This window comes from Sorex araneus, chromosome 2 (assembly GCF_027595985.1).
Source record: "Sorex araneus isolate mSorAra2 chromosome 2, mSorAra2.pri, whole genome shotgun sequence".
NCBI classification, from domain to species: Eukaryota; Metazoa; Chordata; class Mammalia; order Eulipotyphla; family Soricidae; genus Sorex; species Sorex araneus.
In genome coordinates, this window is record NC_073303.1 from 309,330,014 (window position 1) to 309,352,197 (window position 22,184).

At 37.7% G+C, this 22,184-nt stretch overlaps 2 protein-coding genes across 6 annotated transcripts in view; one reads left to right on the plus strand and one right to left on the minus strand.

Annotated features, from left to right (window-relative positions):
• Positions 1 to 17,459, plus strand: part of PHC3 (polyhomeotic homolog 3) — a 99,897-nt gene extending 82,438 nt beyond the window's left edge. For both annotated transcript variants that reach the window (XM_055125715.1, XM_055125716.1), the window contains 3 exons: positions 972 to 1,104; positions 1,197 to 1,428; positions 8,268 to 17,459. In XM_055125715.1, coding sequence (XP_054981690.1) covers positions 972 to 1,104; positions 1,197 to 1,428; positions 8,268 to 8,422 — 520 coding nt within the window. In that variant the 3' untranslated portion in view covers positions 8,423 to 17,459. The remainder of the gene's footprint in view (positions 1 to 971; positions 1,105 to 1,196; positions 1,429 to 8,267) is intronic.
• A 1,109-nt stretch (positions 17,460 to 18,568) lies between these two features.
• GPR160 (G protein-coupled receptor 160) overlaps positions 18,569 to 22,184 on the minus strand; it is a 34,548-nt gene continuing 30,932 nt past the window's right edge. For all 4 annotated transcript variants that reach the window (XM_055125720.1, XM_055125719.1, XM_055125718.1 and 1 more), the window contains one exon: positions 18,569 to 19,748. In XM_055125720.1, the coding sequence (XP_054981695.1) occupies positions 18,670 to 19,680 (1,011 nt within the window). In that variant the 5' untranslated portion in view covers positions 19,681 to 19,748 and the 3' untranslated portion in view covers positions 18,569 to 18,669. The remainder of the gene's footprint in view (positions 19,749 to 22,184) is intronic.

A 22,184-nucleotide genomic window follows, 5' to 3' on the forward strand; every position in this document is an offset into this window, starting at 1 on the left:
TAAGTGGAAACCAGAAACCTCTAGAGCCAAGCCCACAGAGGCATAATGAACACAAGAGCCTGATGAACTGTTTAGGGTAAAATTAAGTGACCAACAGAACAGCTTTTAAAAATTTTATAACTTTTTAAGAGAAATAGCTTTTTCATTTTCTTAATATGCCTTACTGGTATTAAAAAAAAAACATGCATCAGGAAAATTAATGTTGTCTGTATACTGGATCTAGAACAGTAAAAATTAATGTCATTTTTATGAACAATCTTATTTCTTGAAGAAAATAAGAAATTACAATAGCAGATTTATATGTATAAAAAAGAGGAATTGCTCATATTTTTTTAGCCTTTCTGCAACTTTCAGAAATTTGTTTCTTAGGCTATTTATTTTCATTTTAATTTCTAGATAAGCAGTTGATAAACTATGTCTACACCTTGTTCTTCCTGTAGCCTATTTTATATGTCTCCTGGGCTCAGTGTTTTTAATTTTTAGATGGTTAAGAAAAATCATACAGTTTCTTGACTAATAAGACATGTAACTTTTAAATCTAGCTTTATATTGACACGCTTCAGTTTCAGTAATATTTGAATCTTTACTACCTGTTTAATATTTCCCCTCTCTACTATATTAAAATTCATAAATATAAACTTGAATAAATATGTACCTAGTTAATGCGTAATTTCTTTTCCTTCTGGAACCTTGTTCTTATGAAGTTCATTTTTTTCTGTATTTTGCAGAAAATTTTCTCCACATTACAGTGTAACTGGGAGAAAACAATACCTTTTTATAGGTGTCCAGTGTTATATTGCAGAGCTAAGTTATGTTATACATAGAAGTGGGTTTTGTTTTTTTTTAACTAATAGCATAAGCAAATCGTGTACAGCACTTACTGATTCACAACTGCACTTTAAAGTCATAATAAATACTAAATGGAGTGTCCTGTATATAATTTAATTATTTTTCTTACTTGAATCTCTTAGGTACAATGTTAGTTGTTCAAAAAAATTTGCACTTAGTCGCTGGAATCGTAAGCCTGATAATGCAAGCCTCGGGCACCGTGGCCGCCGTGCCAGTGGCGCTGAGGGGGCGGCGAGAGAGCATCTCCTCAGGCAGGTCTGTAGAAAGCCCACTTCACTGTACCATTCCCCTTTCAGACACGCAGAGCCAAGTGCAGTGCTGTATTTTACTTGTACTACATTTTCCAGCTTCCAATTACTTATCCATCTGCAGAAGAAGACTTGGCTTCTCATGAGGATTCCGTGCCGTCTGCCATGACCACGCGGCTGCGCAGGCAGAGTGAGCGGGAGCGAGAGCGGGAGCTCCGGGACGTGCGGGTCAGGAAAGTGCCCGAGAGCGCCGACCTGCTGCCGGCTGCACAGACAGAGCCGGCTGTCTGGACCGTGGATGACGTGTGGGCCTTCATTCATTCTTTGCCGGGTACGTCACTCACCACGGTGGCCTTCCTGTTTTCCTGTACATTCACACACGGAATGATGTTGGATCCATCCAGACATGCTGCACAGAAGGGCTAAAGAAGTCGGTTTCTATATTAATTGGCATTTGCTGTGGAAATGTGATCTGTCTCCTCTCCCGTATTCTTCCAGAACATCTGGCATTTACTCATAGCCCCCCCCCAAGTCGATAAAAACTGACTAATTCTGCTTCCGCTGTGACCTCAGCCAGTGGAGATATTATAGGTGCTCTCTTCTCAGTCTGATTTCTCTTGCGAGGTCAGTAGAGAGATTAGTCGGACACTTTTTCCTTTCTGTGCTTCCACTTTCCTATTCCATTTCCTTCTTATTTCCTAATTTAACTTTGCAAGAATGAAATAAGAGACACTGATTTTTTTCTTTACTTTTTGAAAGCTAATCAAGACCTTGTAGACTTCTAAATTTTTACTTTCTTCTTCAAAAAAAAATCAAGTTGGTTCTTTTAAAAGAAGCTGGGTCCTTTGATTCTTTGCAATTAGTAAGCATCAAGAAACATTACTGAAATTTTAGTTTTTAAATAGACAGCCAAAATCCTGCCATGATATTCCATTCCAATATTGAAGAACCCATTCTTAATTGTCTGCTTTTATTTTGTATTCTTTCCATCAGCTTTAAATCTTGATGTTCTTTATCTTTTTAATACAGCAATAATCTTTTACTTTTCCACTTCTTCCAGTGAGCTAGCTACTAAAAATGGCTGCTATTTTGCTTCTGAGGATACCACATAGTTAACATGTGTGAATATGATTTTTTATTTATTTAAAAAAAATTTTAACTGAATCACCATGAGGTACATTTACAAAGCTTTCATGTTTGAGTTTCAGTCATACAGTGATCAAATACCATTTCTTCACCAGTATATATTTTCTACCACCAAAAATCCCCAGTAAGCCCCCCACCCCCTATCCCAACCCCTCCCCTGCCTGTGTGGCAGACAATTCCATAATACTCTCTCTACTTTGATTACACTGAATATTTTGACACCAGTCCTACCATTATTATTTGGAATTTTCCCACCACCACTCAAACCTGCCAGAAAGGCAATGCTAGACAATTTGTTTTGTATTGCTTGTTATGAATAGCATGTAATGTCCTCCTGGAATTCTAAAATTTCAATAATTAGGATCTGGAGATATATCTGCAGCAAGCTGCAGCAAGACACACGATGTGCGTGTGTCTCTGGATCATGGCCATTTAGGAGCTTAATGAGTAGCCGGGGCAGTTCTCGGGCATCATCTCAGAGTCCCATCGGGAGAAGGATCAGCTCCTCCCCATCCCATGGGGCCTGGCGTTTGCCACTGTGCGCCTGCAGACCTCGGCTTCTCATTGGGTTCGCACAATTCATTTTTTAATTAGCAACCTTACCATTCACTTTGGGTTTTTAACGTTAAAAACCAAGTTGCTTTTTTATATTATATTTGGGCTTTTTATCACTTCTTTTGCTTTCCAAAATTAAATACACCCTTTTGAGCTTGTCTATAGACAACTAAAAATTAATCCAATTACTGTTTTAATTAATCGTTCTATGAAGGTGACCACAGCCCCAGAAGCAAACACATAATAGGTGTTCAGTGTGAGTGGAGAAAATTTAGAAAACTTTCTTTTTTAACAAAAATGTAAGCCGCGTTACATTTTGTATAGAAATTATGAAATCTTTCCTCCCTCCCCTCCAAGCTTGATTTTAGAGATGGTAAGGTGGTTTTTTCTTTCCTTTTAAAAAAAATGTGTATGGTCACTTTTAAAGAAAGATGAAATTATATAAGGAGGACTTCATTTTTTATGGGAAGATATTTAAATATGTACCCAAGAAAATTTATAGTGTGGATTCTCTGCTAACCATGTAGGTTTAGAATCTGCTTTAAAATTGGTATGTTAGAACGTGATATGTCCTCACTGGTTGTGGTTTTAATATAAGAAATTTCATGGGCTGGATGATAGTACAGTGGGTAGGGCGTTTGCCTTGCATGTGGCTGACCGAGGTTCAATCCCTGACATCCCATATTGTCCCTCGAGCACTACCAGGAGTAAATCCTGAGTGCAGAGCCTTAAGTAACCCCCTGAGCACCACTAGGTGTGATTCAGAAATTTAAAAAAAAAAAGATAAATTTCAGCATTTAGACCAGTTTAATCATCTTTTTTTTTCCTCTAATTTTTTTAAATTTTTATTTTTAAATTGAATCACCATGTGGAAAATTACAATGCTTTCAGACTTAAGTCTCAGTTATACAATGCTGAAACAACCATCCCCTCACCCGTGCCTATATCCCACCACCAAAAAAAAAAAAATCCGTACACCTCCCATCCCAACCACCCCCCCACCCCACCCCCCTGCCTTGTAACTGATAAATTTCACTTCACTTTCTATTTACTTAGGTTACATTCAATATTTCAACACAAACCTCACTATTATTGTTAGGAGTACCCCACTAGAGTCAGACCTGTTGTGAAGGGATATGAGGTCGCGCGGTTTTGGATTTCTGTACTTTAGCAACTAAGTCCAGGGAGATTTCTTCCAGGTATTGGATCCTTGCAAGCTTGTAAACCCCATCTGTGGTCGTCATAATATGGCAGTCACCACGCCCTTCACCCCCGGCAAGGAAGAGGCGAGAGAGAGAAATACCTTTCCCCTCTTGGGCGGGCATGGGGCCGCGGCTTAGTTCTCAGTCTGGAGACATTCTGCAAGGAGCTGCCCATGCCGAAAAATTTAGCTGGCGTCTGGATTCACGTTCGTGCAGCTGCAGAGAGGCCGCACACATGTGGTGCCCCTGGGATCACATCTTGGTGGCAGCAGTTTAATCATCCTAAGAATTAACACTTGAAGGACCTTAAGAGAAAGGTCTTTAGAGAACTTTGATTCTCTTCCCTTCAGAAGCAGCCTCTGTCTTTCAGATGGGCGCGAGGGATGAGAGTGAGGCTTCAGATTCCTCTAGATCACAGAAGAACCCTTTCTCTCTCAGGGGAGTGGGGGGTTGGTGACTGCCTGAGGAGTGGAGTCAAACCACAGCAGACACTGGTGTCCCTTTGTCACTTGGCCTGCTTTCCTGCTTTTTCAGGGGCTCACTCTGCTCCCCCCCGCCCCCCCCGAGCCATCCGCCATGAAGCTTCTCTAGACTTCTTGATTAGAAACTCAGTTGCATTTTTGCTTTGAAGGGTTTTTGTTTTAGTTTTTTTTTTTTAAATTTTTAAAATTTTTATTATATCACCATGTGGAAAATTACAAAGTTTTCAGGTTTATGTCTCAGTTATACAATATTCAAACACCATCCCTTCACCAGTGCCCCTATTCCACCACCAAAATCCCCAGTATACCCCCCGCCACAGCCCCCCCCAACTGTATAACTGATGAATTTCACTTCATTTTCTCTCTACCTTGATTACATTCCATATTGCAAAACAAAACTCACTATTGTTGTTGGAGTTTCCCCCCAAGGAAGACAGCCCTACTAAGGAAGCATTTGATAATTGGTTTGTCATTAAAAGATTGTATGTTTTCAGTTTTTAGAAAAGGTTGCGCGGCTGCGTCAGCGGCTGCGCGGCTCAGATGTGTTCCAGTCCCGCAACCCGGAGCCGTGTTAGTTGCTTCTCAGTGTCGCCAGGGCTCCATCCGGAGAAGGTGTGCCAGCTGTACCTCCTCCGTCTGGATCCCTGGTGTTGTTGGCCCGGATTCGGGTCCAGAGCATTTCTCCGGCCGCGTTGCTCACCAGACTGCCTGGCCTCTTCTCTGTTGAAGGTGGGAAGATCTTTGTTTTAGTTTTTTATTTTGTTTTTCTGCTTATAATTTGAGAAGCTTCTCTGAGTTGATTCAGACACTTGATTTTATGACCCTTTTTTGGAGCGCACTTCATATTAAAAAGAGACAGCTTTATAATTTAGAATTGTTTGGTACTGCTTTAAAAGTCCCTTAATATGCCCTGTTTTTCTTACAAAGGTTAAATGTGATCTATTTCCAAAGTACTTTGACAGGCTAAATATCAGACTTGTTTGTTTAAGCTGTTATATCTTCTTTCTCAGAGTTTTCTTCTGAATAGCTTAAGACAAATCTCATGCCAGAAAATACCTTTTGTCTTCATTTCTTTATGTTCCTCTAGCCTGGGTAAACTTACTCTTGAGTCATTGTAGCTAATGCTGGACTTCCCCCCTCTCCCATCTCCCCCCGCCCCCATCCCTTCTTCTCAGGAGTAGTCTACTGCCACACTTTTCTCATAGAATGGGGAATCTTGTAAATCATATCATCTCTTGTACTTTTTTTCCTTTCAAGAAGGGTACCCTCTTTTATAGGGTACCTGCATCTACTCCTGTGGGTTTCTCTTCTCTTTGTATCATGCCATCCTTGAACAAGCCATTCTGTTGTGATCATATTTTGAACTTACAGGCAGTACACCCAGACACCAGTTCTCAGGTGATGACCAGAATGGAAAATTTTCTTCTAATTTTTTGTACATTGACAGGTTTTTTTTTTTTTTTTCAGGAGCCAAAGTGATAGTATAGCAGGTAGGGTGCTTGCCTTGCACGTGGTCAACCCGGGTTTGACACCCAGTATCCCATATGACACCACCCTCCCCCCAACTGGGATTGGTCTCTGAGAGCAGAGCCAGGAATAAAGAGCGTGTAGTCCCAAACGCTCTCCCCCTCTTTTCACCAGAATAAATTTTTTAAATTAAAAAAAAAACTTTTAAGGTTTTCATTTAACTGCAGTTATCTTCCTTAATTCTAGTGTCTTTTGCAAATATCCACCTATTCCCTGTCTGTGAATCAGTAATATATTTTGTTTCTGTTAGTAGGGATTGTCTAAAAACACAATTATGTACTGTTTTCTGAATACTTACTCTCCAGTACTGAGTGGCTGGTTATATCTTCGTGAGGCCATTTTTTATGCAGAGTGTCTTTTGTTTTGGACTTAGGTAGAAAAGTGATCGGGCTATTTGTGAGTCCAGCTGGAACCCGTGACTGAGTGCAGAGGTCCAGGCTTGCCCTGATAACTGCAGGTTATCCCGCTGAGCCAGCTGGGAGCTGCAGTTGGTAGAGATTTGTACATGTATTTGAGGTGCATTTTACAGAACTAGAGTCTGATAAAAACTTAAAAAACTCTACCTCAAATAGTACAAGTTTTTTAAAAGTTCTTATTTCTCTAACGAGTTTCTGGGAGCATATATCCTCCTGCTTCTCCTCTCAGGCCCTTCTGCTTCAGTTTCTATACAATGATATGTTCTTCACTACTTTTCTCTTTGTGGTTGGCTTAAAGGAAGTTGTGACTAAAATCCAGGGATGCTGTTCTTTCTTATTAATACATTTAAAAATATCTGAAGAGGGGTCTCTTTACACAGAGCATCAAGAACAGGCTAGAGTTTCCTCACGAAGAATTCCTTTTTCCATTTCCAAATGTAGCTCTTACCGTCCCGTAACTTCTCATTGCTCTTGTTTTTCTGAATTTTAGTTAAGTTCTGCCCTTTCTCTCTCTCTCTTCGTTTCTTTCCTATGTTCTTATAAGTAAGACTGAAGAGAGAAGAATATTAGTTCTTTCATAAAGAGAAGGATGAAGTCACAACTAGTTGCAAGATTAGTCAGTTTTGTGTGCCCAGTTTTGTTGAGAGCTACCTCTGGGAAAAGAAAAGGGGCTTGTCTACGGTGAGTAATCTCACTTTTACTACATAGTTTCTCTTATGTGATAAATGAGCAAACCATAAAAATTTTGTGTAGGGTATTTTAGAAATGCAGACTTAAAATATGATAAAGTAATAAGCAGAAATCCTGAGAATCTGGATGCTGTGTAGGAAATGGAAAGGGTACAATCAGCAAAGAATGTCTGCATTACTTTCACACACAGCTGTGCTCTGGTGGACTGCATTCTTGTTTACTGCTTGCTTCATTCAGTCCCTCACTTACTCAGGGAAGATGTACTTAGTACTTAGAGTGCTTTGGGCTGGGTTGTAAGGATGCACTGTTATCTCCTATAAACGATACATTTACAATAGAAAGCGTAGTCATTCCTCATGGTGGAATCCACAGGTAAGTTCTAGCATTTCCATTTTCATTGTCTTTTTATTTTCCTTTAGAATGCTAATTTGAATAAAATATTAAAACTTTGCTGTTTTTAATTCTTAAATTCATTTTTTAAATTTTACTGTCTCTTCTAAGTTGAGCTATTTTCAAGCACTGTAATATAGTTCAGAATTATAGTAGAATTATACCATAATCTTAATGAATTGATTCTATCCTGAATGAAAAATAAAGCTGTTTAAAATCTGCTTGGCAATTGAAGGTCATTAAGTAAGATCGGTACGAATGATAATGAAATCAATCCTCTGGTACTTCAGAAAATGTAAATTGTTATTTAGGTGGCATAATGTTATCTTTTATTTCTCTGTACTTATATGTAAACGATATATTACATAGATAAATTCATTAAGTATTTCATACTTAGATTAATTACTAGTTTATCCAAGTCTGTTAGATGATGACAGTATTGTTGTTGTTGGTTTTTTTTTCCTTGGTGAAGATGTGTTATTCGAGATTGATCACTATACATTTTACCTGTTTCTTACTAATTACTTCCATGGTATTTTTAGAACAACAATCCCATCTAAATTGCTTTATCTGGATTTCAAATTCTTATTTGAAATCAGAATGCCAAGATATTTTCTTATTTTCCAAGCCTATATAAATTTCATTTATTTCTCGCCTATATTGCAGATACTCAGAACCAGTGAGAGCATTACTATGACTGTCAGGGGAAACATCTAATTATTGTATATTAAGCCTAACTTCCTTCCTTTGATCAAATTCCAGGCTGCCAGGATATTGCAGATGAGTTCAGAGCACAGGAGATTGATGGACAGGCCCTTCTCTTGCTAAAAGAAGACCATCTTATGAGTGCAATGAATATAAAGCTAGGCCCAGCCCTAAAGATCTGTGCACGCATCAACTCTCTGAAGGAATCTTAACAGAATCACAAAGTCTTGTGATATCAGCAGTTTTACTCTTCTCACACAAATGTAATGTGTAAGGTAAAAGGCTGAAGCTGGCCTTTAAAATTACACTTACTTTGGTGGATAGCCAAGCACAGTGGGATCTACGTCTCAAAAGCTGACATTTCTTCAACATATTCATGCATTTTCATAATTTACCAACATTGGTGAAATTAATTTTACAGGTTGCACACAACATTGAAAGACTTGTTACAGAGGGCCATGATATTTTTCAAAGAAATGTGTTATACTAGATAATTTTTTAAAGGGTGATGTTTATCATTAATATAAAAAATCCTTTTAAAAAAGTAATTTGATGATTTACATTTTCCTCTTTTGATTCGGTTTTCGTATACATTTTTCTACCCTGTAAATTTTCTATAGGTTGTTATGAGAGATATCATTTGGAGTCCGGTGATTGGAATTGTATAAAACGAGGTATCATTGTGTGCTTTAGAGAAACTTCTCTGTTAGTTGCTTTGTGAAAAAAGGTTTGCATTCTTGCATAAATAACACTATCTGTGACTTAGAACACTTGGTTTCTGTTCCAAATTTGAGTGAAGAATTCATTTGGTATTGCTAAATATCCTACAGTCCTCAAGAGAAGCAGAGATGTCAGGCCCATATGTCAGCAGTGCCAAGGTTATGACCTAGATGTAGGAGTGATCAGTGTTTCAGTATTTCACCAAAAGGGTATTTTTTTAAAGGGACATAAGAATATTATATTGAAGTATTTCAGATAGCATTAATGTTTTGCTGAAGTTTTTCCTTAGTTTTGGATATATTAGAAAGACTAAAAGTCTGTTAAATTGGCATATAATAAAAGGTCGCAGGTTCAAGTAATGATTCTCAGAAGGTACTGATTCATGTTATCTTCCATATCTGTGTTCCACTGCTCTGGTGAGGGCATCTGATTATAGTTTGAATCAGTGCTGGCTAGCAGATAGTTTCAGCAGATATGTTAGATATGTCATTGCTCTCTAGATTATTTCAGATATTAAACATGCCAGGTTTAGTTAGAATGTGCGTTGCTTTTCTTGATTAAACCCTTGAATGTTTCTTGCAAAGCACTTATACCAAGTGGTAGCTCTTGGGTGACCAGATCTAATTTTCTCTATGTGTTTTAAGGAAGAAAAACACAATTTCAAGTAGAATCTTTCATTGAACAGCTAGTGTTCTATAGACTTAAGACACTAAAACAGAATCATTTGTGAGAGCCCTGGACAGCAGACATGTACTTTAATCTTATCTTTATTACACTTGAGATGTTTAAATGATTGAAGGAACATACATGAGTGTTTTGGCAGAAGTCCAACTCATTAGGAAGGGCCGGTGGGTTTCAATCACTGTCACTGCTCTTTCCAAAAAAGATTGTGTTGAGCTAGTAGAAGACTAAAGATGTCTCTAGAGACATCACAGATATTTATCTTTTGGCTTTGTGTACATTAGAAAATGTTGATTATTTTTATACAAAAATACAGCGGGTAATTTTTTTAATCTTTAGATGCCTCTTGTTTGAATGTATGCTATGTGGGGTTCCTTTGTGTAGTAACGGTTTTAAAAAAAGATGTTTACTAATAGTTATATGTAGGATTAGAAGGTGTAATATAGTGTAAGGCTCATATTCCAGACCTACAATAGTTTGTACTCTTCGTTACATATTTCTTTATACCATGTTTTTAAATGGTCAAATGTCAAGAAAGGTTAGGTACTCTAGACTCCGTTCTCATTTATCAGTAGTTATTTGTCATATTTGTTATGTGCTTGACTTCTCTCTTATTTTGCAATTTCAAAACACAGATTCAGGCTGAGCTTTAGGAGGAGATAGTCCATTTGACAGGGGTCAGAGAAACTAAGGAGAATCTTTCCTGGAGTTAAAATTGTCATGGATGATCCACAGACAATTGATAATAAATTCATTGTTGAAGATCGCCTCCCCTAGCAATGATTGTTACCTCTCATAACTATATTAGCCGCTTCCTTTCAGGTATTAGCCTCTTACTATTAGGAATCTCCTTTTACTGTCCTCCTTCCCTAGTGTCAGTCATCAGGAACTCACTGAAAGCCCTGTGCCTCGCGCTGTGTTGAGAGTCCAAAAGAGCTTACAAAAACGGGATTCTATTTGAGAGCACCTTATAATTTTGAATGCTATAATCATAAGAATAGTTCAGAATTTCTGTTGTCCCTATTCAAATCATACTCAGAAAATAGGCTTATTTTTTTTCCCCTCAAGAAACTGTTTTCTGTTTGGTTTTGGGGCTACCTTGGCTCCTCTTGGCCCAAGGATGAGACTTGGACACTCTGCCTGCAAAGCACAAGTTCCAGCCTTCAGAGCTATCTTCCCGGCCCTGAATTGTTTTCTTTAGAAAGGGATCGCTTACTTTGAACTGGTAGTTCTTATTAATGCAGCCATTTCTTTCTTTCTATACGATTTAAAGTGTCAGCTAACTTTAGTGGACAAAGACCATGGCTCTGGTTGTCTCCCTCCTAAGCATCAGTGTGACTCCAGGGAGGAGGACATGCACTTCTTACTCTCTGTTGAGTTGCCAGCTGTTTCAGGGTTTTGGCTGAGAGGAGAGTGACAAGCAGATAGGGGACACAGATGGATCTTCTGGCTTTTGTTTTTTCTTATTTCTTTATACAGACTCACTCTTTTTCCTTTAAGGAACGAAAAGCCCTATATATTTGAAGTTTTATATGCTTTAAGTCATGTGTTCCAAAGAAAGTAGAAAAAAAAAGCTGATTTATATAAATTTTTGATATGATACAGATTTTCTTAAGCTTTGTGCAAGTGTGTGTCTGACACAGCCATGCAGCTCCGAGAGAGTCTATATGGAAAGTGGACTGCGGGCCAAGACCCTTCACTTCTCAGTGGCATAGAACTCTTTCCATGATGGCACTTTCCCTTGGCTGTAGCATCCTCCACATGGTTTTTTTTTTTTTTTAAAGTTCTAGTACTGAAGATAGAATGGGAAGAAAGAACTATTGGTGAAGAAATGGAAAATGGGAGAGGGACAGCTAAGAGACCTGCTACTTGGCATATTTCTCTTCAACACTGAATATAGTTCTGCACTTTTGAATTTGACTCATACCTAGTTTTATATAGAAACGATTTTTTTTCCTTATAGGTAGCACATTGTTTTGTTCCTTGGTATATTGTTGCATTTAGAACTATATGAAATAAATGTTGTTGTAACTATGCCTTTGAATAATTTTTGACATACTGATTTTCATATATCGTGTGATATTAAAGTCAGACACATATTCAAGAACCAGTCTTAGGTGGAAATCTGTCATATGTCCAGTCTCACTGACTTGTTCAATTAAATGTCATGAAGTTCTATTATTTGTATTTGTAGGGTTTTGGTATCACCACAACACAAGTAAGGTAGGGAAGCAATATATTTGTTCAGTCTAGGTTGTTTACACATGCGTAAAGAGTTTTGGAAAGAATAGTCTCATATATATTGTATGTAATGATGCTGTCCTAATAGCCATATTGAGAGTACATGAAACATGAAATACTTGGCTGGACATCTGATAAAACTGCTTAAAGATATATTTTGTTTCTTTTCCTTTCTTGTTTTTGATTTTGAGCCACATTTGACTGCTCAGGGGTTATTCCTGATAGGCTTGGGGACCCAGGGAACACCAAACCCAGGCTGGCCTTACCCACTGTACTATCTCTCTAGCCCCTTAAAGATATATTTTGAACCAGGACAGTCCTGGTTGTATGTGCATACAGCTGGCAGTGAGCACTCACAAACTGTTGGCAGGAAAGCTCCTCACCCTTTGTCCTGAAAGCCCCATCCAGGCCCAAGGAAACTGCACGAACACTTGTTCTTTAGAAGCCTTTGCTTCTGAAATCCTTAGAAGATTTGGTAGTGAGGTTGATTTTAGGATTCCCACTAGAGCAGCACTTTCTGTTACCCGAAAATTATGTTTTAGTAAAATCTTTGGGCTGTGGAAACCGTCCATATTTGGACACTGTTTAGTGTATTCCCTGCGCATTCTGTGCATAAATAGATGGGCCTGGAGGAAAGTTTTCTAGGAGGAAGAACGGGTGATGAAACATCCCACACTCAAAAGGACAGGAGTTTACTGAGACCAAATAGCAGCATATATGTGACCTTCAAAATAATGAATTGTAATTTGGATCCCAATTAAAATAATGAAGACATCATGATATTTACTAGGTCAAAAATATATATGTAATCTAATTTATTCATTCTCTTTATCCGGTGATCCCACCCTTAGGAGCACAGATCTTAGGTTCCTGTGATGCAGAAGGTAGTGAATTTTGACTTGAACAGCTGCATGGTAATTGAAGAGTGCTTGCTGAAAATTCAAGTCCTTATGAGATTGGGGGTGTAGCTCAGTGGTAGAGTCTTAGATGTGAGGCCCTACGTCTGATGTCCACTAACACAGCTTAATTGTGTAATTATCCGAATTGAAGAGGAGAGAGCATCCATTTTTAAGTACCACAGTTGAATCAGTCTTATAGATTGTCTTAAAGAAAGGCATTTTTTCAGACAGTATTTTAATTGTTAGTTTGAGAACTACAGGTTCCCTTTATTAGTGTGGGTTTCAGCAAACACAAGCCTACCTCTGTTCACAGTAGTGTGGATCATGAAATGACTAATTTAATCCACATTCATCAATACTGATATTTTATTACTGTGTTAGAGAATTTTATTTTCTTCAATTAAAGATTGTGATTCAGTGTAGATAAGCACAAGTACAGTATTAGAAAAAGTAAATATGTACTCTTACTAAAAACGTTAACATCTTTCTAAAAAGTCTTTGGGATTAGAAATTCGTATCAATATATGAAGATAGTTTGCTTCGTAACTATACAAGCCATCTATTTGATAAAAAGTATAATTCTGTTATCTTCTTTGGAAGTTTCCTAATTATTTTGGGCCACACCCAGTAGTGTCTAGGGCTTACCCGGGGGTCTGTGCTCAGGATCATTCCTCACAGGGTTCAGAGGAACAGATGGGTGCTGGGGATCCAAGCCAGGCTGTTTGCATGCAAAGCAAGCGCTGTACTTTCATTCTGGCCCCAATTTTAAAAATTAACTTGACATACTGTTAGAGTTTATTTAATCTGATTTTAAAATAATACTGTGAGAAATCTTTTGGTGGAAATAGAAATAAAGTACTAATAAAAATATAATTACCAGTATATTCTACAGCAGAACATGCGGCTCTTCCTGAACTTCCTGTAGGTACACATTTAAGAGCTCACTGCACACCACCTTTCATATCTGAAGCCCAAGTTCTCTGAGGAAAACTCTTCCAATTTTGGCCAAATGCAGGAATATACATTTTTAAATTTCATGTTTAACAGTTAAGACACTTTGTCTTTTGCCAACAGTTTGATCCCTGGCAACACAGAGCTAAAAGTAGCCCCTACAACCACTGGCGTGACACCCAAAACCTCCCAAAATACATAGAAATTCTGTGTCTGCAGACCTTTTTAGGAAATGTTTTTCATGAATGTTTTTTTCCCCTTATAGGGAAAAATTTATATATAGCTCATGAATATTTAATTTTGTTTAAAAATGATACTTTTTAATCTAAGATATTAGAGCACATTAGGGAAAAAATTTTTTTCTACGGCCTTTAAAAAGTAGGGTTGCTCAGATGATATTGTTGGCATCAGTATGAATTCTGATGCCTCTGCAAAGGGTCTTTTAAAGTGTATGCCTAAAAGAGAGTATTGTAATGTATGGAATTTAATTTGGGGAAAAAGAAATCAGTATAAATTGAAAACAGTTAATGTTTTCACTGCACAGTTCTAAATGAAAGAATAGTATATTTTATACCACTTCCATAAATTGACTACCGTAATTTTAAGGATTGATAATAGCCATCATTTGTTGGCTTAAAAGTTACACATTAGTGAATCTTTTTCAGTGTTAGATCCAGGTTTTGTGGAGCTTTAGTTGATGGCTGTGAAAAAAGTTGTTTCTAAGAGATTATGGATGGTAGTGAAATAGGCAAGAACCTATTTTAGAAGGAACTTTTTAGTGGTGCCTCAAGTAAACCCAGAGTGTTCAATGCTTAATCTTTGTTTGAGAATACTTGGGTTAAATGTAATAGTCCTTAAAAAAATTCTTTGGGGAGTGGAAAGATAATATAGGGGGGTAAGACCCTTGCCTTGCAAGCAACCAACTCAGGTTTTATCCCTGGCACATCATATATTCATCTGAGCTCCACCAGGAATGATCCCTGAGCACAAGGATGTGGCCCCAAATCCTCCCATCTCCCTCCAAAGAGTCTTTTTGTTTCAGAAAGTAATAAAATAAAGGATGAACACAATATCTGAATAAATAGGATAAGGATAAAACCCTAGTCAGATCGGGGCTTCCTGTTGCTTAATTAGCTGAAGGTGACACTGAAGACAATTACTTAGCTTTGTTCTTGATTCATTCCGGTATGAAGGCTACTGGAACCAAAACAATTATGGTTAAAATGAGACTTCCCAGCGTAGGATACAACCCCTTCCACCCTAGCTCCCACTCCCAGGATACTGAAATGATGGAGATGATAGTAGCCTCAGGTACAACTGGGGGACACTTTGTTTGCTTAAACATGGTGAATTTCTAAGAGGAGCAGAATAATTTTTTTCCCTCCTTTTTCTGAAAAGTGGGCAGTAGACCAACTAAATTTAGGAACCTCTGGTTTAAATCTTCCTTCAAGGTACCTCTCAGCTCTAAATCAATAATCCTACGCTGAATAATCTGATTTTATTATTTGTGTAATCTTTTTCTTTTCAGTGCTTCATTTTATACTTATGAGCTTTGGATAGAAGGTAATCTTTTTTGTTCTAAGGTAGAAAATTCATACAGATGAGCAAATGAGGGCAGTTTTCTAAGTGTTTCTTGTTATTTACCCTATGGAACATTTGAACACATGAAAATTGTCATTCGTGTCTTTGTTCATCTATATAGCAAATCACTCAACATTCACAGTGTACATTCAGTGTTTGGTGAATATGTCTTTAAAAACTAGTAATAAGTAAACAGAATCTTTCCAAATCTTGATTGTAGCTTAAACACTTGTGGATGTAATTGTTTCTATTTGATGTACTAGACATGAAATTGGAACTAGGGATTTTTTTTTTTTGCTTTGGGTAAAGGATCACACTAGATGACAGCTAAGGTCTGAATTAATATCACATATATCATATGACTCCTATAACACATTTTACATAAACATCGACCATGTAATTGCATAGGTTGCCTCAAGATTAAAGGTACCTTTGAGGCTGCTTTGAGACCTTAGAATTAGAATTCTTGTCACAGCTCATCTGTTCCAGACACGCTGCTGCAGCTCGGCCTGTGTGTCAGAGACAGAAGCTGAACCACAGTGGCTTCCCCCAAGGTTGGCTGTGCAGTAACTTTCTAGGGGGTCTCTAAACAGCTTTATTATTTTTAAAGTGGAAAATATTACAGAAAATAAATTTTATTACTATAAATATCTACATTTTAGAAAGCACATGTTTTACATACTGAGAAGGCTTCTTCTTTCAAACATAGAAATGGCAAACACAGAACAGCTCCACACTGATCCCACCAGTATTTGGAGGGAAACAGTGGAAGAACTGACTGTTCTTCGGGCAGAGTCCTTACTCTGGGGGATTCTGTGAGTAGTCTTTTAGTTTCTAATGATAGCCTGTTACATATTAACATTACTTAATGCTAACTTTCTCCATTAAGATATGAAATGAAAATATCTCGTGTATTTTAAAGCAGGAAAGTATCCAAATTGGGTTAGAATTTTTAACTAATGGTGAGAATAGAAACACAGGTAGCCAAGTAATCAGTTTGATTTTAAAATATTTTCCATGGTACAGTTTAAAATTTATTTTGAAAATATTTTAATTTACCTGGTCTTTTCAATATTTTATGTTGTTTAAATACCTACTATGTAAATACTTTTTTGTATGCTTAAATTTTTAAAGTTACAGAATGTGTATGCTAGTTAATTTTGGATGTATAACTTTCAAGATGTTTAAATAGAGTCTCCCAGTCTCTGCGTTCAAAAGACTCCTGGTCTTTTAGTTTCTCCTATGCAAAACCAAAATGGATCGAGGTAAATCCCAACAGCTCTCCACCAGGGAGAGAGCCAGCGCTGCTAGAGCGAAGGGCAGTGCAGAATGGCACTGACACAGGAGCAGGGAGGGCAGCCTCTGCTCAGTCAGTGCTTTCTGTCTTTTTGGTAAAAATATTTTGTTGATTCAACAAAGACAAATTGTGATCTGCTTTTTAAATTAGCTTTTTTTGTATTTCAGGCAACATTAAATTTTTTTATTCCTTTTTGGTTCCTTTCATTATTCATTATAGGATCTTCATATTATTAAAACCTCAAAAGTTGAACCATCTAGAATGAACAATGCATCATCAAAGGAAAAGAAAAAAATTATCTTTATTGAAAACAAATGTTATGGCTATACATAGATATCTGTTTTCTTTACACTGAGTATTGTATTAGCGTCCTCCTTCAGGAAATGAAATAGTTTTAGTCTCCTTAGCATTAGCGATCTGGGATTGGTGTCTATAGCTTCAGCTGAAAAATGTATAATCTTGAAAATGAAGTTAATTTTTACATTGTAAAAGCACACCATGACCTATGTAAAAAGATTGTCCATTTGGTGTATTTTTTTTTTAAAGAAAGCACTTTCATATTAACAAGTAGCATGTGTATGAATCTTAGATTTTCATATTTGTTGTGTCTGTATTCAGTGAAGTAAAATTGAGCATTCAAATGTTTGTTGATGGCAACATTAACTGTTAAAGCACCTTATACTCTGCTGCTTAAACTTGCTTGTAATTGCACCTTTGTTACCTGCACATTTTCACATAGAATATTGTAACATTGCTTCATGTGGGTCTGGATGGAAGGTTAGTGGGCCTGCAGGATCATTTATTTATATTACAATAATATATTGTAGACCAGTTGTAAGTTCATTTCTTTACAAATAAAAGCCTCTTCCATTTGGCTGATCTATTGATTTCTTTTTTTGCCTCCTAATCTTAGGGGACACAGAGTGATTCTCTAGAGAACTTTAATAAGGTTTTGAAATAGTTAAATTTTCCCAATTAAAAAACCTGTGAAGAGATACTTATCATATGCAATATATTTTTTAAAATTTCCTCACCATTTTTTTTTTTCTTATCTTGGGTTTGTGGGCCATACCTAATAAAATGCTCAGGGATTACTCCTGGTGAACTCGGGGACCATACGGGACGCTGAGGACCAGCCACAGCTGCCTGCTTGACAGACGGGAGCCCTACCTGCTGCACTCCCCTTTGACTGACTTTTGTTGTAGAACAGTGACTCCACTGTTACCTCTCAGCATTTAAAATATTGCACCATCGAGGAGAGTAGCTAGTCTTCTTCCTTGCAATATGATAGCGGCCGCGTGGTTTTGGGTTTCTAATATTTTAGCTCAGTTCACAGTCAAAATCTTCCTTTATCAGACACTGACCATAGTCGTAGGCCAAACTTCTGGAATTTTATATTTGAAGTCAGAAGATGCTTTAAATTGGAATAATAGAAGTCCTGAGCTCTTGTCAGCTACATGTTCACAAATAAAACCAAAACTAGCCTAAAAGGTTATAGTAGTAGTTTACCATGTCCTCTTAAGTACCCAACTTTTTCTTATAATGGCACTGATTGGACTGATAATTACTTCCAACTTGAGAAATTTCAAATTATCCAACAGCATGTCACAAATTGTCTTTTCTATATAGTCTATATTACACGTGTGGTCAAGCAAACTGGTTTCTTGATATTGTCAAACCTCAAGGCAAACTTTGAGATATTTATGGGTATTGCACATTTTTAAGTTAAAAATATACCTGTTTTTTTAGCAGGTATGATTTTTTTCCCTTGGAATTATTTTAAAATGAATAGGTCCAGAGAGATAGCAAAGTGCCTTGCACGAGGCTGACCCGAGTTCGATATCTGACACCACATATGATCCCCCAAGTCCCATCAGGAGTGATCCTTGAGTGCAGAGGGAGGAGAAAGCCCTGAGCACTGCTAAGTGTGACCCCAAAAAACATGAATGAATACCAGAGCCCAAGACTGATGAAAACTGGAGGAGGGGTATGAGAAGTTTCAGTTTATTCTTTATGTATCTGAATCATTTCCATTTGTAAAATTATAACTACAGTTGTTAGTTTCAATTAGTTCAAACAGGGTAACATATTAACAAACTATTATTGATATAGGCTTTTCAATTTGCTCAAGAGTATTGATTGTAAAGGGAATGAAACAGCATTTCCAGCTAACAAATGGATCCATAGGTAATACAATACCTTGTAGTGTAAGCTTGTGACAGTTACACCAATAAACTGTAGCAATGAGAAAACTATTGACAAAAAACAACCATGGAATATTCATCTCAATATACGCAGGAATCTGTACTTTAAATAAAAGAATAATTACTTGAAGAAATACAAATGGTAACCAGGTACCAAGAAAGCAGACAATGAACTTGGGCAAGAGTGTTCTTTTACAGTTTACAGTATAAATAGAGTGGGATGGAGATGGAAAATACAGGATAGTCTCATTCATATAAGAAGCGATCCTGAGAGCCTGTACCAATGTGATAACATCTGCCCAACAGGTTACAAAAGCTATAAATAGAATCATCACCATGAGAAACGAAAGCCAGTAGCCCTGCACGCTGATGTAGACAGGACACTGAGAAGTAACATTCTGTGCCTTCAGGCTTTGGTAGATGGTTGGATCTCCCAAAATATAAGCAAGGATAGAAATCCAAATTAAAATTACTGTAAAGATATAAAATAATTTTTGCCACTTATCTGGAAGTTTGGCGGTTTTAGAGAAATTCAGGTAATAATCTATACAAGCTATGAAGAAAACTGGGTAATGCAAAAAACCGTAAGTACAAGAAATAATTTGAGTAAACAAGCAGATGTGGTATTTAGTAAACCTCATACCTAAAAGAACAAAATCCCTGGAATAGAAAATAATGGAAATGTTTACCAAGAGTAAAAGGTCCATGAATGCCAGAGAAATGCAAAAGTATTCCATAAAATTCTGATAGTTGTTTTTTCTTCTCATTCCCAGTGTTAGGATATTTAATAATATTTTCCCAAGTATAATAAAGAAAAGCAAACAGTTACCATCAAGGGGTTGATTTGTCTGAAGTACCTGGTATTGAAAAGAACAGTTCTCTGAAGAAAAAGTCATATTTTCAGTTAAATTTCAGAAGGCCTGCTGAAATGCACACAATAAAATTGTCACTTTATTTTTCATGCCTGCAAAGAGAAGTGAAATAAAAACCTTAATGTTACCTTGATGCTATATTTTAAAACTTTACAAAACAAGTCAAGTCTGGATTTTTAACAATCCAGTTTAATCCAACCATTTTTGAAATGAATAAGAATATTTTTCATAATAAAGACTAGGATCAGGGGGAATTAGCGTCTACTCTTGTTTATCTGAATACCAAATGATCCCCAACTCTTGGATCTATAAGCAAAATTTCAGATAGAAGTTACAAGTGATAATAAAACCACAAGTTTTAATACTACAAAAAGAGAAAACTTTTCCATTAGAACCAAAACACAGGTTTAAAATTGCAGTCTGACAGTATAATATAACTCAGAATAATCACTGACACAGTTAACTCTTCTGCTCCAACTCCAGAAGATACTCCATTCCCTATTTTTTATCTCAGATTTACAGTTCTTGTTAGGAACACTATCCTATAGCTATTTTCAAAAAATATATATATGTATGTGTATATATACATATATATATAAAATTGGGGGGTGGGCTGGAGCGATAGCACAGCTGGTAGGGCATTTACCTTGCACACGGCCAACCTGGGTTCGATTCCTCTATCCCTCTCAGAGAGCCAGCCCCTCTCAGCCCAGCAAGCTACCTAGAGTATCTAGCCCGCACGGCAGAACCTGGCAAGCTACCCGTGGCATATTCGATATGCCAAAAACAGTAACAAGTCACAATGGAGACATTACTGGTGCCCACTCGAGCAAATTGATGGATGAGCAGCAGGATAACAGTGATACAGTGACAGTGATATTTTGGGGGGGGGGGGTTCGTTTGTTTTTTTTTTTTTTTTTTGCTTTTTGGGTCACATCTGGCGATGCACAGGGGTTACTCCTGGCTTTGCACTCAGGAATTACCCCTGGCTGTGCTCAGGGGACCATATGGGATGCTGGGATTTGAACCCGGGGAGGCCGCGTGCAAGGCAAACGCCCTACCCGCTGTGCTATCTCTCCAGCCCCAAGGGGTGGGGGGTTTCTTATTTTTTTTTTTCCAGCTACAGAATTAGACTAATGTTTTAGATTAAGTTATTATTTTCTAAAATGCATTAGTCAAGAGAAAGAGTTCCCTTCTGAAGAGGGTCTTTAGGGTAGGGCAGTGCGGGAGGGGAGAGCCCAGAGAGAGGAAGGACAGGACCACACAGTGACACTACAGAAGGTGGACTGGAGACTGCAATGGAAAATGCATTCAGAAGTGGGGAAAAGATGATGAAAGACAATATCAGACGATTCCTAAAAACACAAATAACTTGACCAAAGTTACTTCTGCAAGACTGTTCAACAACCACAGGATTATACAAAACCTAACCAAATCAAAACAGTGACCCTCCTCAGACAGGACATTTGGAGAGTGTGTAAAAGTGCCCCACGGGAGTTGGAGGGAGAGCGCAGCGGGGAGCGTCCTGCCGTGCATCAGTCAACCCAGGCTCAACCCCTGCACTCAGTATGTCTCCTAAGCCCCTTCTGGAGTGATTCCTGAGCACACAGGAAGGGAAAACCCTGAACACAGCTGGATGGGCCCAAAACAAAACAAAAGTGATATACAGAGGGCTAAGAAGGCTCAACGGACTGGAGCACTCTGCATCCAGAAGCCCCGGGTTCGAGCCTCCAACACTTAATATAGTCCTCCAACTGCCCAAAGCAAGCCCCAAGCTGCACTTCCCAACTCCCGTCTTGGCATTCCGGGTGTAATCCTTATGATATACTATTATGCATTCATTAAAATATTTCTCAATCTTGAGCAAAAGGGAATGCCCTGCCACAGAGGCGGGGTGGGGTGGGGATGGTGGGAGGGATGCTGGGACCACTGGTGGTGGAGAATGGGCACCGGTGGAGGGATGGACATTCGACCATTGTATGACTGAAATGCAAGCATGAAAGTTTGTTAAGTCTGTACCTCACGGTGATTCACTAATGAAAAATTTAAAAAATATTTCTCAATATCACTAGAAAAAAAGTTACAACTGTATATGGGTACAACTAGATTTACTGTGGATAAATCACTATAGTCATTTCATAATGAAACTGTTTACATCACTATGATCAATATATAAATAGCATACCAGTATCTACACACCTGAAACTAATGGAATGTTTATTAAAAAATTACACTTTAGGGCTGGAACAATGGAGCAATAGCACAGCAGGTAGGGCGTTTGCTTTGTAGGCGGCTGGCCCGGTTTGTTTCCCAGCATCCCATATGGTCCCCCGAGCACTGCCAGGAGTAATTCCTGAGTGCAGAGCCAGGAGTAACCCCTGTGTCACTGGTGTGACAAAAAAAAGAAAAATTACACTTCGACTAAAAATAATGTTTACAAGGATAGGAGGAAGACAATTCATTATGCCTTTTCTGTATCTGTTAAACTTGTGAATTTATCTCTTTTTTTTTTTAATAAAATACAATCA